Raw genomic sequence first — 16342 nt, 5'->3', positions numbered from 1 at the left:
GCGTGTAACATCATTTACACCGTCACAGCCAGATTACAAACCCAGCACCCGAGTGCCCTCATTACCATCTTGGGTGACTTCAACCATGTTACCATGGCTAGAACACTGCCCAACTTCACGCAGTATGTCAGCTGTACAACCAGAGGGGAGAGGACTCTGGATTTGATATATGCTAATGTTAAGGATGCATACAGCTCCTCTCCGCTCCCCCCATTGGGAAGGTCAGATCACAACATGGTGCATCCAAAACCCTGCTACGTGCCTCTGGTGAAGAGTAAACCTGCAACCTCGAGGACAGTGAGGAAATGGTCGGAGGAGGCTCATGAGGCGCTTCAGGGTTAAACATAGAAACATAGAAAATAGGTGCAGGAGTAGGCCATTTGGCCCTTCAAGCCTGCACCGCCATTCAGTATGATCATGGCTGATCATCCAACTCAGAACCCTATACCAGCTTTCCCTTCATACCCCCGATCCCTTTAGCCACAAGGGCCATATCTACCTCCCTCTTAAATATAGCCAATGAACTAGCCTCAACTATTTCCTGTGGCAGAGAATTCCATAGATTCACCACTCTCTGTGTGAAGAAGTTTTTCCTAATCTCGGTCCTAAAAGGCTTCCCTTTTATCCTCAAACTGTGACCCCTCGTTCTGGACTTCCCCAACATCGGGAACAATCTTCCTGCATCTAGCCTGTCCAATCCCTCTAGGATTTTATACGTTTCAATAAGATCCCCCCTCAATCTTCTAAATTCCAATGAGTATAAGCCTAGTTCATCCAGTCTTTCATCATATGAAAGTCCTGCCATCCCAGGAATCAATCTGGTGAACCTTCTTTGTAGTCCCTCTATGGCAAGGATGTCTTTCCTCAGATTAGGGGACCAAAACTGCACACAATACTCCAGGTGTGGTCTCACCAAGGCCTTGTACAACTGCAGTAGTATCTCCCTGCTCTTGTACTCGAATCCTCTTGCTATAAATGCCAGCATACCATTCGCCTTTTTCACCGCCTGCTGTATCTGCATGCCCACTTTCAATGACTGGTGTATAATGATACCCAGGTCTCGTTGCACCTCCCCTTTTCCTAATCGTCACCATTCAGATAATAATCTGTTTTCCTGTTTTTGCCACCAAAGTGGATAACCTCACATTTATCCACATTAAATTGCATCTGCCATGAATTTGCCCACTCACCTAACCTATCCAAGTCACCCTGCATCCTCTTAGCATCCTCCTCACAGCTAACAATGCCGCCCAGCTTCATGTCATCCGCAAACTTGGAGTTGCTGCATTTAATTCCCTCACCCAAGTCATTAATATATATTGTAAATAACTGGGATCCCAGCACTAAGCCTTGTGGTATCTCACTAGTCACTGCCTGCCATTCTAAAATGGTCCCGGTTATTCCATTGTTTTGAGGTGACAGACTGGCAGGCACTCTGTGAGCCACATGGAGAAGATATTGATGGGCTCACAGAGTGCATCGCTGATTACATCAACTTCTGTGTGGACTGTAATGTTCCGACAAGAACTGTCCTTTGTTATTCAAATAACAAGCCATGGGTAACAAAGGACATTAAGGACATCCTGAATGCTAAAAAGAGGGTGTTTAGAGATGGAAATAGGGAGGAGCTGAGGGCAATACAGAGGGACCTGAAAGCCAGGATCAGGGAGGCTAAAGACAGGTATAGGAGGAAGCTTGAGTGGAAACTCCAACAGAACAACATGAGAGAGGTCTGGAGTGGAATGAGGATCATCACTGGGTTCCGGCAAACTAGCAACAGAGGAGCTGAAGGCACTGTGGACAGGGCCAATGAACTTAACCTGTTCTTTAACAGATTTGACATTGTGGCCCCTGCCCATCCCCCACATGAGTCATCTGTTGTCAGCTCCCAACCAACACATATTCCACTCTCCCCTCCTACCCCTCCTCACAGTCCCCCACCCAGCCCTCATGACTGTACCCCTTCCCCACATGAAACCACCACGGTGGGCTTCACAGCTGAACAGGTGAAAAGACAGCTGAAACGTCTCAACCCAAGCAAGGCTGCAGGACCGGATGGTGTCAGTACCAGGGTGCTCAAAGCCTGTGCCCCTTGTGGGGTACTTCGCCATGTCTTCAACCTGAGCCTGAGGCTCCGGAGGGTTCCTGTACTGTGGAAGACGTCCTGCCTTGTCCCTGTGCTGAAGACGCCGCGCCCCAGTGGCCTCAATGACTTCAGACCGGTGGCATTGACCTCCCACATCATGAAGACCCTGGAGAGACTTGTTCTGGAGCTGCTCCGGCCTATGGTCAGGCCACACTTAGATCCCCTCCAGTTCGCCTACCAGCCTTGACTAGGAGTTGAGGATGCCATCGTCTACCTGCTGAACTGTGTCTATGCCCACCTGGACAAGCCAGTGAGCACTGTGAGGGTCATGTTTTTTGACTTCTCCAGTGCGTTCAACACCATCCGCCCTGCTCTGCTGGGGGAGAAGCTGACAGCGATGCAGGTGGATGCTTCCCTGGTATCATGGGTTCTTGATTACCTTACTGGCAGACCACAGTACGTGTGCTTGCAACACTGTGTGTCCGACAGAGTGATCAGCAGCACTGGGGCTCCACAGGGGACTGTCTTGTCTCCCTTTCTCTTCACCATTCACACCTCGGACTTCAACTACTGCACAGAGTCTTGTCATCTTCAGAAGTTTTCGGATGACTCTGCCATAGTTGGATGCATCAGCAAGGGAGATGAGGCTGAGTACAGGGCTACGGTAGGAAACTTTGTCACATGGTGTGAGCAGAATTATCTGCAGTTTAATGTGAAAAAGACTAAGGAGCTGGTGGTAGACCTGAGGAGAGCTAAGGTACCGGTGACCCCTGTTTCCATCCAGGGGGTCAGTGTGGACATGGTGGAGGATTACAAATACCTGGGGATACAAATTGACAATAAACTAGACTGGTCAAAGAACACTGAGGCTGTCTACAAGAAGGGTCAGAGCCGTCTCTATTTCCTGAGGAGACTGAGGTCCTTTAACATCTGCCGGACGATGCTGAGGATGTTCTACGAGTCAGTGGTGGCCAGTGCGATCATGTTTGCTGTTGTGTGCTGGGGCAGCAGGCTGAGGGTAGCGGACACCAAAAGAATCAACAAACTCATTCGTAGGGCCAGTGATGTTGTGGGGATGGAACTGGACTCTCTGGCGGTGGTGTTTGAAAAGAGGATGCTGTCCAAGTTGCATGCCATCTTGGACAATGTCTCCCATCCACTACATAATGTACTGGGTGGGCACAGGAGTACATTCAGCCAGAGACTCATTCCACCGAGATGCAACACAGAGTGTCATAGGAAGTCATCCCTGCCTGTGGCCATCAAACTTTACAACTCCTCCCTTGGAGGGTCAGACACCCTGAGCCAATAGGCTGGTCCTGGACTTATTTCCTGGCATAATTTGCAAATTACTATTTAACTATTTATGGTTTTATTACTATTTAATTATTTATGGTGCAACTGTAATGAAAACCAATTTCCCCCGGGATCAATAAAGTCTGACTATGATGAAGTCGATAGTCAGTGAGGCCGGTGAGCACCTCAGATTGCCAAAGCGAGAGGTTAAAGATGTCAGCGAACGCTCCAGCGAGATGATCAGCACAGGTCTGGAGTACTGGGCCAGGAACCCTGTCCAGATGCTTTCTGTAGGTTCACCCTCGTGAAGGATGTTCTCACATCGACCTCAGAGACCGAAATCACAAGGTCATCAGGGACTGTGAAGTTTACGAATATTCTTCACGTTTTGACAGTCAAAGCGAGCATAAAAGGCATTGAGCTCACTTGGCACTGAAATGTTCTTGTTATCTCCGTCGATTGTTTTCACTTTGGAGGAGATGTAACATTCGTGCCCTGCCAAAGCTGTTGAGCGTTCTTCAGTGATGCAAGTTTGAATGAAATTGCTATTTCACCTATTGTATTTTACTCAGTCACTAAACCTGAATGACCCTCAGCAGATCTGACAAGTCCTTGTACATGGCCCAGTCCACTGACTTGAAGCAATCCCATAGCCAATTCTCTGCCTCCTGTGAGCACTTCTTTGTTATCTCTGGAGTCTTGCTCTTTATCCACTGCCTGTATACAGGTAGGAGGACAGATTTTCTGAGTTGTGATCTAGGGAAGGGACGGCAAGCAGTCCTAATCGTAGTATAACAGTGCTCAATTGTGCTGCAGCTGATATGTTGATAATTGGGCAGCAATTTCTTCAAACAAACCTGATAGACATCCCCGAGAATGATTAGAAAGGCATTGAGGTAAGCTGTTCCTTGGCTTCTAATCACTGCACTGCTCGAGTGATTGCTTAACATCGGCATAATGATGATAATACCAGAGACTGAGTAAAAAGCTGCAATTCAAATAGTACAAGGAGGTAGAAAAACTGATAAAAAATTATCCTGGAAAGGCCTGATGCACTTGTGGATAAAACACCTGAATGATAGGAGGGCCAAGATCATTAAGGGTATTGAAAAAGTGAATACAGAGAAACGAGGAACGAGTAGGGAGAGAGAGGAGGGCTGTTACAGAAATTATCTTCTGGACATCTATATAGCCAAGGGACTTAATGACTGGAAAACTGTAAAAGCTAAGACACTTATTTAAAACAGGTACAGGCAAGCCCTGCATTATGCCCACTAGTGCAACAGAAATAACTTATAGAGAATTCAAAAATTTGAGGTATTGAATAAAGTTCATGCTTATTTATGTGCCATAAAAAGTAAATAAAGACAACTTTTCTTGCAACTTATTTAATGATGCATGCATAGATACCACAGTTCCACATTACTGAAAATTATATAACATGGCCTGTTTCCTAGGAACCAAACACCACCCGTCTCACACTCTGCTGTAACACAAGGGCGACAGGGATGAACACGGTGGCGGGGAATTATGTTATGGAGAACCCCAGTTATTGGTGGGAAGGTCACTAGCACTTCATAGGGCATAATTTTCAGTTCTCAGGAGCACAATGAACTGTGAAGAGCAGAGCAGAAGACTTCAAGGATGTGATGGCTGCATTCCTAAAAAAACTTTATGTTATAGAAAACCATGTTATTACAATGAGAAAAATTAGGTTGGGGGCTAGAGCTTGAGATTCGCAAAAAAAAAGTTATTTTTTTCCTGCAAGATTTTTTAAAAAATAAAGGTTTTTTTACCTACAAGTTTATTTTGTTACCGTGAGCTAAATATGAAAGTTGCACGTCTGACTGTTTGATAAAGCATCCTCACACAAGAGTTAGTGGAAGCAAATGCTGGTCAGTTATCAATGGCCTCCCATGGTGAAACTGGTAGCCCACATAAGAGACAGTGCTGTCAGATTACTGTGGGGCGGTTACATGGAAAAAGGAACTTTTCTCCAAAACTGTTCCTACCTCTCAGACAACTTTTTCAATTTTTGTCAATTTCCAAAGTAACTCTCAATTCAATCAAAATTATGTTTTTATATTCTAGTCCCCTCAAAATGGACGCTAACAATGCATTTCCATTTTGTACTACTGGCTCAACCTGCAAGTGAACCTTCAGGGAATCTGCACGAGGACTCCCAAGTCACTTTGCACCTCTAATTTCTGAATTTTCTCTGTTTAGAAAATAACCCTTGCCTTTATTCCTTTTGCTAAAAGCATGACCATACAGTTCCCTACACTGTATTCCATCAGCTGCTTCTCTGACCATTCTGCTAATCAGTCTAAGTCCTTCTGCAGACTACCTGCTTCTTCAACACTACCCAATCCTCAACCCTTCTTCGTATCATCTGCAATCTTGGCCACAAAGCTATCAATTCCGTCATTTAAATCATTGACATACAATGTGAAAAGAAGTGGTTCCACCACTGACCCCTGCAGGACACCACTATTAACCAGAAAAGGTCCACTTGCTTTATTCTCACTCCTTGCCTCCTGCCAATCAGCCACTGCTTTATCCATGCTAGTAGCCTCAAGTGTGGCACCCTGTCAAAGGACTTTGAAAATCCAAGTAAACATCCACTGACTCTCCCTTGTCTATCCTGCCTGTTATTTCCTCAAAGAATTCCAACAGATTTGTCGGACAAGATTTCCCTTCCGAAAACCTTGCTGACTTTGGTCTATTTTATCACGTGCATCCAAGTAACCCAAAACCTCACTCTTAATAATGGACTCCAATACCTCCCAATCACTGAAGACAGGCTAACTGGCCTATAGAAAAACATAGAAAACATAGAAAATAGGTGCAGGAGTAGGCCATTCGGCCCTTCGAGCCTGCACTGCCATTCAGTATGATCATGGCTGATCATCCAACTCAGAACCCTGTACCAGCCTTCCCTCCATACCCCCGATCCCTTTAGCCACAAGGGCCATATCTAACTCCCTCTTAAATATAGCCAATGAACTGGCCTCAACTGTTTCCTATGGCAGAGAATTCCACAGATTCACCACTCTCTGTGTGAAGAAGTTTTTCCTAATCTCGGTCCTAAAAGGCTTCCCCTTTATCCTCAAACTGTGACCCCTCGTTCTGGACTTCCCCAACATCGGGAACAATCTTCCTGCATCTAGCCTGTCCAATCCCTTTAGGATTTTATATGTTTCAATCAGATCCCCCCTCAATCTTCTAAATTCCAGAGGCATGAGAAGTACTGGCCAAAGTTGATTGAAAGGAGACACTAGCAGAGATGACTTACTTAAGCCCATCACCTGTACTGGAGCATAGGCCGCCGATAGCATTATCTTCTATAATTTCCATTGTTCTGCCTCCCTTCCTGTATAAAGAGTGGTGTAACATTTGCAGCTCTCCAATCCTCTGGAACCATGCCACCTCCAAACCCACACCTTCAGAATTGCTCCCAGAAACTCCAGTCGTTGCTGTTTTGCTAACTTCACCACGGATGGTCCCAAGCCCAGCTACGAAAGGAGGAGGGTTTGCATGGGGCTAGCAACCCCATCCCATAAAAACTCAGTGCTACAGAAACGTCAACAGATGTTCCAAAGGCCTCATCCCTGGGAGAGGAAAGATACACCACGAAGATAGGCTACACCTGGGGAGAACTTGAAAGACTGGCCCAGGACAGAGGACTCCGTCGAACTGCTGTCGGCGGCCTATGCTCCAGTACAGGTGATGGGCTTAAGTAAGTCATCTCTGCTAGTGTCTCCTTTCAATCAACTTTGGCCAGTACTTCTCATGCCTCTGTAATTCTATTTACTCCACCATAATACTGACTGTGTTAAATAGTGTTTCCTCATTCACCATTGCTTATACATATGGCGCATATCCAATTCTTGTTATGGAAACATATTATAGCAGCACTACCTAAATTTAAAATCATTAAAAAAGTGAATATAGAGCATCTGCTCCCGGTGGTGTTTGGGTCAAAAACCAGAACAACAGTGATTGACAAATAAGCTCAAAGTGACATGAAGATTTTTTTTCTTTACAAAGCAAGACCTTAGGGTCTAGAATGTTCTGCTTGAAGTGCTGCTCCAAAAGAAGATGGAATAGTGTCCAAAAGCAGAGGCATGCAGATAGGAAATGGAAGAAATCCTCTTACATTTTCAGAGTGAATACTTAAGAGAGGGTAGGAGACCATGGTCAGTTAAAAATGATAGTCACCACCCCCAAAGTTATTTTCCCTTTTCAGGACTGGCACATTTAACTAATTTGCATCAACTCCCACAAAAGCGAGAAAAATTATAATTACAATATGGAATTTAATACTGTACTTGCATCATTTTAACAATGAAAATGAGCAAACTAGCCTGTCAATCTAGTAAAATCACTAGCCTATCAATTTTCAAAGCAGTATCTAGTTCTTCAACCATATCCAACTTATTTTCTTAACCTCAATAATATTTACACAATTCCTTTTAAAAACTGTCATGCAGGTATCCATATGAACAATCCATCCAACTTAAAAGTTCTATTGCATTGATGCTAAGTATTTTGAATTGAAGTTAGCACAAATTGACTGCTCTCAAAAAATTTAATAAAAGCCAGAAGGCTACAGCACTGTAATTTTTCAGCTACATAAAAATTTTGATTTTTCTGTGTTTTGGTGACAGGTGAAGTATTAGAAGAAAGTTGGAACAGAAGTGCTGTGACAATTAGGGCAACATAACAGTTGCCCTGTTATGGTAGGATCAATGAATAGTACAGATGTTAAACTGAACTTGGAAGTTTTTTTTTGCAACATTGGATTTCTACTCATTTGGAATATTTTAACTAGTTATCCACAGAAAACCTTGTAAATACTTATACAGCTATTGAATATCTTCATTTTCCAGTATATTCAATTAGTGTATTCTTTAACCATTAATTGTTGCTCACATTATCACTCTCATGAAATGTCAGAGTCCAACTTAATATTATTGAGCGGAACTTGAAATCTAAATTCTAGCAAGATCAATGAATCTAAGCCACGCAAATCCAAAATGAAAAAGCTTCAATCCAATTTGGTACATTCAAAATTTAACCAAATCTATCCATAATATCGAGGCCATTACTTAAACAGACTTAAAACAGACCACGAAATATTTATCAATAACAATAAGGGTGAGCTGAAGTTAGATCTATGGTAAACGCTGGACCAGAAAAGAATAATATCTTTCATCAAATATATACCACATTGATCACTAAAACTACAGGTACTAAAACTAATCCTTTATATAAAGTCGTATCAGAGAAATAGTGTTTCAATAATAATTGCAACACAAAAATAAGAATAAATCTCACCTCAATAGAACTAGCAATGTTTAAACATTCATCCATGCCAGGAATGTCCAACTGGATAATACGGAGATCTTTACATTTAATCGTAATGGTACCCAATGTTCCTATAAACCTAAAGATAAACATACACATTTATTAGAAAAAAATTCTTGTGATTTTTCAGTGTTCTTAAATAATGTATTTTAGCTATTGGATCTCAAGCGCACGAGGTATCCTTTGTTCTAGAATTAAAGACTGTAAGATCTATTTTGAACACTGTTAGTGACCTGACATCATCCACCGCACTGCTCTTTGTGTACACTATCAATAATATAGGAAAAAGTGGCAGAACAATTGTGATTTTAGGTCAGGACTCTCAAGCCTGAATTAAAATTAGATTAGGCAAAGAAATTGCCTCTGAAAAAGAGGAGCAAGACATACAAGGGGTGATTGATAAGTTCGTGGCCTAAGGTAGGAGGAGTCAATTTTAGAAAACCTCGTACATTTATTTTTCAACATAGTACCCTCCTACATTTACACACTTAGTCCAGCGGTCGTGGAACATGTCAGATCTTGGACCTCCAGAAAGTGTCCACAACAGGGGTGATTGCTAAGATTGTGGATACAGCTCTCGTTACATGCACATGCAGTTCAACTCTGAGTGATTATGCAGAAAGTTTGAAGTTAATAACTCATCCCCATCTTCCTTAGACCACAAACTTATCAATCACCCCTGTTGTGGACACTTTCTGGAGGTCCAAGATCTGCATGTTCCACGACCGCTGGATTAAGTGTGTAAATGTAGGAGGGGACTATGTTGAAAAATAAATGCGCTAGGTTTTCTAAAATTGACTCCTTCTACCTTAGGCTACAAACTTATCAATCACCCTTCATATGTCACTATCCATTTTAAAATGCACCTTTCCAAAAGTGACATTCAATGAAAAATTTATAGACTTTCAGATAGTGAAGATACACATTACACAGTCTATGTGCACTGTAGAAGCGTAAATCAAGGAACATGAATAAAGCAAAAGGCTGGAGGCAAAACTGGAAAGATTTGCCAATGCAAACAACAGGAATTCTGCAGATGCTGGAAATTCAAGCAACATACATCAAAGTTGCTGGTGAACGCAGCAGGCCAGGCAGCATCTATAGGAAGAGGCGCAGTCGACGTTTCAGGCCGAGACCCGACGAAGGGTCTCGGCCTGAAACGTCGACTGCGCCTCTTCCTATAGATGCTGCCTGGCCTGCTGCGTTCACCAGCAAGATTTGCCAATGGTCTACTATAGATCAAAATACTGGGCTTATGTTTTTTACGTTTAAGATTCAAGATTTGTTGATAGACAAAAATAGTTGTTTCGATAAACATGTTTTGAACAGAAGAGGATCACCACCCATCCTGACAGCCTCCAATGCACCTGAATCCAGTCAGCATCATGTTAACCTCTCCCAGCTTCAATCTGAGGTTCCCACCTGCTTTCAACCTTGACTTGCTACAATTCACCACCTGGCACAACAGTCACCCTAAGCACCTGGGCAGTAAAGACAGCTAAGGTTAGCATGATTACTGACTATGGCTCTGCCTACAATACTATACTTCCGAGTAAACTCATCTTCAAACTCCTAGACCTGGAACTTCATCTTACCCCTTACCCCTTCTGCAACTACAAACGTTTGTACATCTTTCACTTCCTGACCAACAGAATGCAGTCAGTAAGGATAGGCAACAACAACCCTGCATGGTTATCCTCAGTATTGGTGTCCCACAAGGCTACACCCTCAACCCCCTACTTAAGTCACTTATAAAGGCGTGGCCAGATTCTGCTCGAACTTGATCTACAAATTTGCAGATATCAGCGTAATAGCTGTACCTCAAATGACAGTTAGTCAGACACAGGAAGGAGATACCGAGCCTAGTGACATGGCATCTTTAAAACAACCTTTCCCTCAATGTCAGCAAAACAAAAGAGCTAGTCATTGGCTTCAGGAGGGGGCGGTGCACAAATCGTTTACATCAACAGGGCTGACGTCAAGAGGGTTAAGAGCTTTAAGTTCCTAGGAGTGAACATCATCTGCCGCCTGTCCTGGTCCAACCTCATCGACATCACGCCTAGAAAGTTCACCAATGCCTCTACTTCCTCAAGAGGCTAAAGAAATTTGACAGGTCCCCTTTGACCCTCACTAGTTTTTAGTGATGCAACTGCTCTACCTATGACCGCAAGAAACTGCAAAGTACTGTTGACACGGTTCAGCCCATCACAGAAACCAGCTTCCCCTTCATGGCCTCTGTCTATATTTCTCACTGCCTCAGTAAAGCAGTCAGCATAATCAAAGACCCACCACTCCGGACATTCTCTCACTTTTTAAATATACAGTATTTCTGTTTTTGCACGTTTTTTAATAATCTATTCAATATACGTAATTAATTTACTTGTTTAATTTTTTTTTCTTTTTCTCTCTGCTAGATTATGAACTGCTGCTGCTAAGTTCCCTCACCTGTTGTCAGAAGATACAAAAGCCTGAAAGCACATATCACCAGACTTAGAAACAGCTTTTATCTTGCTGTACAAGACTATTGAATAGTTATCTACTATGATAAAAAGGACTTTTGACTTCACAATCTACCTCATTATGAACCTGCACTGCACTTCCTCAGTAACTGTAACACTTCATTCTGGACTCTTGTTCATCTTGTATTACTTTGATACACTCTTGGAATGAAGTGCCCTGATCTGTCTGAACAGTATGCAAGACAAGGTTTTCCACAGTACTTCAATACATATGACAATACAAACCAATTTGTTTACCAATTCTTACTACAAAGAGGACAGTTTAAAATTCATGCACAGGACATAGTTCAAAGTATTTTTTTATTATCAGAGTACATACATGTCACCAAGTACAATCCTGAGATTCACTTTCCTGTGACCATACTCAGCAAATCTACAGAATGGTAACTAGAAGAGGATCAATGAAAGATCAACCGGAGTTCAGAAGACAACAAACTGCACAAATGCAAATATAAATAAATAGCAATACATAACCAGAACATGAAATAACAAGATAAAGAGTACTTAAAGTGGAATCATCTCAATAGACAGGCAAGTGAGTGTAGTTATCTCTTTTTGTTCAAGGGATCATTGTAGGGTAGTAACTGTACTTGAACCTGGTGGTGTGAGTCCTGAGGCTCTTGTACCTTCTACCTGATGGCAGCTGTGGCCTGGGTGGTGGGGATCTCTGATGATGAATGCTGCTTTCCTACAACAGCATTTCATGTACTTGTGCTCAGTGGTTGGGAGGCTTTACACGGTTGAATCCATTACCTTTTGTAGGATTGTCTGTTCAAGGGCATTGGTGTTTCCATACCAGGCCATGATGCAGCCAGTAATTCACTCTCCACTACACATCTATGGAAGTTTGTCAAAGTTTTTGACGTCATGCTGAATCTCCACAGACTCCTAAAGCAGTAGAAGTCCTGTCGTGCTTTCTTCGCAATTGCATCTACTTGTTAGGTCCAGAACAGATCCTCTGAAGTAGTAACACCCAGGAATTTAAAGTTGCTGACCCTCTCCACCTATGATGAGGACTGGCTCATGGACCCCTGGTTTCACTCTCCTGAAGTCTATAATCAGTTCCTTGGTCTTGCCAATATTGAGTAAGAGGTTGTTGTTATGACACCACTCAGCCAGATTTCCAATCTCCCTCCTGTATGCTGATTCATCACCCCCTTTGATATGGTCCACAACAGTGGTGTCATCAGCAAACTTGAATATGGTGTTGGAGCTGTATTTAGCCACACAGTCATAGGTGTACAGTGAGTAGAGCAGGGCACTAAGTACACAGCCCTGTGGTGCAACTGTGCTGATGAAGACTGTAGAGAAGATGTTCTTATCAATCTGAATTTATTGGGGTCTACAAGTAAGGAAATCCAGGATCCAATTGCATAAGAAGGTCTTGAGGCCAAGGCCTTGGAGCTCATTGATTAGTTTTGAGGGGATGATGGTATTAAATGCTGAGCTATAGTCGATAAAGAGCAACCTGATGTATACATCTTTGCTGTCCAGATGTTCCAGGGTTGAGTGAAGAGCCAATGAGATGGCATCTGCTGTGGACCTACGATGTTGGTAGGCAAACTGGAGCAGGTCCAAGTTCCCTCTAAGGCCGGAGCTGATTTGCTTCATCACCAGCTTCTCAAAACCACTTCATCACTGTGAATGTTTCCAGCATGGCCAGCACCAATTGAACATAACTAAATCAATTCAAAACTGTGGCAAGCCATCTTTTAAGAACTTTGAACTTCAATGTATATAGTGAAAGTACCCCAACGATGAAATGAAGCTCATTTGAACCAAACAGCAAGGATTAAGAAATACTTCAACATCAGCATGAATAGAAAGAAACTTGCCAGGCATTTTCTTCACATGTGCATCAGCTGTATCACTCCAATTGTTAACCACAGGGGTTGATGAGGTACAAGCAAAAATGTGTTGGTGAATTGATCTTAAATATTTTATAGATATCATACAGACCTGTAGATAGTCAGTGGTGTAAGGATGCCAATAGACTACTTTTACCTGGCAGATGGTAGGCATTGAATTATGTTTAAATTGCATTCATTATATTTCAGCTTTGTCCTCGAAACCTGGCCAGTAACAATGGCAACCTTAGTAGGCAAGTGAATTTTCTAAATCGCAATAATGTAGTCAAAAGTGGAATTGCTTTATTTTTATCTCGTGTTCCGAGATAGTGAAAAACCTGAGCATACTGTTCATACAGATCACATCATTACACAGTAAGGCAGTAACTACACAGTGAAGTAGAATTAGTCCAACAAAAACACTTCTTTTGCAGAAGGGATTCGTTCCTTTCGGTAGAGGTCTCTTAAAAGCAAAAAAGAAACAGAAACAGGAGTCATTCGTTCCGTCTTCGGCTATTCAGAGGATTGAGGCTGGTCTGGAACCCAATTCCATGTGGTGTTTAATGTCTTACAAAAAATTATCAACCCCAGATTTAAGATTAGCCTTACAAAAAGTATCCCGTATCCCGTGTTTGAGTCGAACTAATTCCTGCCTCTGTGTGTGTGTGTGTGTGTGTGTTTGTTTGTTTGTGTGTTTGGGGGGGGGGGGGTTGCGACAGGGAAGGGAAGCCGGCAGCGCCAAAGGTACATCGCAGATGACAGATTCCAGCTAGGCGCCGATAGTATGAACCAAGCACCAACCTCTTCTCGATGACATCGATATTGCTAAGTAGCAGCCACAGCTCTTCATTGTTGTCCTGTCGGGACGAGAGTATAAGGTGGTGACCAGTCAGACAGAGTGTGCCCTCTACCCTTGGCTGGAAGGGTCGATGAAGGACGGCACCATCGACCCGCGGAGTCTTAATCAGCTCGGCGAACTCCATCTCCGGGCCGCTATCAAAATCCACGCCAGGACAGGCCGGACCGGACCAAAACAAGCCGCGTACCACTCAACTCAAAGAAATGGCCACCCGTGCAACGCGCCCAATGGCTCCCCCAGCTACGAGATGTGGGGAAAATTCGTTCCGCTCTGTACCAGTTCAGGCAGAGGTGCTCTGACGTTCTGGCTGAATCTATTGGCAGATTGGTTGATGGTCACCGTCGACGTCCACGCACTGCTTTGACACGATTTTTTTGGTCCTGATTTTTGTTATTCTCTCCAATCAATGCAGAGAGCAAAGGGCGATAAGACTATACCAAACTGCTTCTTTGCCCGTTCCCTTCATAATTCAGCCTCTAAATTTCAGCATAACAGAGGCATAACCGCACCCATATCCCTACATCAGCAGCAGGCTGTCCGACATACTGCGAAGACTTTCCTGCTCTGGGAAGTGTGCTTTCCCATCTTCTCCAGGCTGGCCGGAGAGTTGGTGTATTAGAAGAAAATGGTGCATTTTCAGTGCCACTGCTTTTGACCCAGTTACTGTGTACGCTGCTCTCATGATTTTATACATATCTACAAGATCATCTCTTAGTCTCCTACACTCCAAGAAATAAAGTCCTAACCTGTCAAAGCCTCTCTTCATGTATCCCTTGCATCCTGGCAACATCCTCACAATTTTTTTTTTGCACGCTTTCTAGTTTGATAACATCTTTCCTATAGCAGCTTGGTGATAACTGAACACAACACTCTACTGCAACCTTACCAGAGTAACTGCACCAAGACCTCCCAACTTTTACGGGAATGCATCTGCTTAAGAAGGCCGGTAGTATGCCACAGGTCTTTTTCGCCACTTTGTCTAAGACTCCACTTTCAGTGAATAATGTACAGTACCTGTGCTCCAAAGACCCTATTCTACAACACTTCCCTGGGCCTTGTCATTCACTGTGAAAGTCATGCCTGGATTTAACTTTCTAAAATGCAACACCACGCGGTTATCCGTTCCTCGGCCCACTTACTCAGCTGATCAAGATCCCACTATAATTTTTGATAACCCCCTTCATTGTCCACTATTCCAATTTTAGTGTCAGCTACCAGGCATCCCCAGACATCCCACCTCTCCCGGAAGTTCCGGGAGTCTCCCGCATCTCGGTAGTGGCTCCCTGACGCCAGGAAATTATATACAATATCCCGGAAATAGATTTTTTTGAGAGGGAGAGGGAGAGCAAGCATCCTGATTGGTCTCTCTTCGTGCTAAGAGTGCTCCCCAACCACCGGGCTGCGAGGAAACAATGTGATTTGGCAATATGAAACGATATGAGTCAGCTGCACCTTTCCTCATTCCCTGTCACGCACTGTTGAATTCTAACGCACGCGAGGTCATCAGTGACCCGAGACGTGCAAAGGAATGGGTCTGTGACCCATTAGTGAATGTCCCCAGTGAATCATCCATGTCAGCGCGGGAAAAAGATCAACTCCTCCAGCTTGCAAATGACGGCCGGCTGAAAGTATGTTTGACATAACATCTCCGCCGGCATTCTGGATCAAAGACAAGGCTGAATATCCTGAGATAGCCACGAAAGCACTGAAAACATTGCTTCCATTTCCAACGTATCTCTGTGAAGCGGGGTTTTCTGCAATGAATGCAACGAAAACTAAATTGCGGAATAGACTGGACATCAGGAACCCCCTTCGAGTATCACTGTCTCCCGTCACCCCTCGACAGGACCGTGTTGTTGCAGGAAAACAAGCCCAGGGCTCCCACTGATTCAGCGATATTGGTGTGTTGCAATGATTTTATATGTTCATACGGGGAAAGTATGCTCTGTGTGTTTAATATCCAAACGTTACTTAAAATGTTATGATGCGATTGACTTATCACCTATATTCCGGTTGTGATTAACACCACCGCCCCCCCCCCCCCGGTCGGCCGGTCCGCAAGAATATTGTCAATATTAAACCGGTCTGCGGTGCAAAAACGATTGCGGCCCCCTGCTAAGTAGACCTATCAGTTTTCTCTGTGAGCGGGCTTTACAGTCGACCTCAAAAATAATGACAGCGTTGCTCGCTGCACTGTTTGTACAATGACCTTTCTATTGCCCATGGTGGGTTAAAATGTAAAAGACATGTTGAGGTGAGTTTAACAGGTGTCATTCGGTCATTAGCATAGCTAACGTTATTTAAACTAGCTGGCTCGCTGCTAAGGAGCTACTCTATTGATGTCCTACGTGATGAGGCCAAACTC

General features: G+C 43.6%; 1 protein-coding gene across 2 annotated transcripts in view; it reads right to left on the bottom strand.

Annotated features, from left to right (window-relative positions):
- mtmr9 (myotubularin related protein 9) overlaps positions 1–14198 on the bottom strand; it is a 119965-nt gene extending 105767 nt beyond the window's left edge. For both annotated transcript variants that reach the window (XM_063035583.1, XM_063035590.1), the window contains exons 1-2: positions 13920–14198; positions 8723–8831 (exon numbers count right to left, since the gene is read on the bottom strand). In XM_063035583.1, the coding sequence (XP_062891653.1) occupies positions 8723–8831; positions 13920–14101 (291 nt within the window). In that variant the 5' untranslated portion in view covers positions 14102–14198. The remainder of the gene's footprint in view (positions 1–8722; positions 8832–13919) is intronic.
- Between the last annotated feature and the right edge of the window lie 2144 nt (positions 14199–16342).

The sequence above is a fragment of the Mobula hypostoma genome, chromosome 2 (assembly GCF_963921235.1).
Source record: "Mobula hypostoma chromosome 2, sMobHyp1.1, whole genome shotgun sequence".
NCBI lineage: Eukaryota > Metazoa > Chordata > Chondrichthyes > Myliobatiformes > Myliobatidae > Mobula > Mobula hypostoma.
This window is presented reverse-complemented; position numbering and strand designations above follow the sequence as displayed.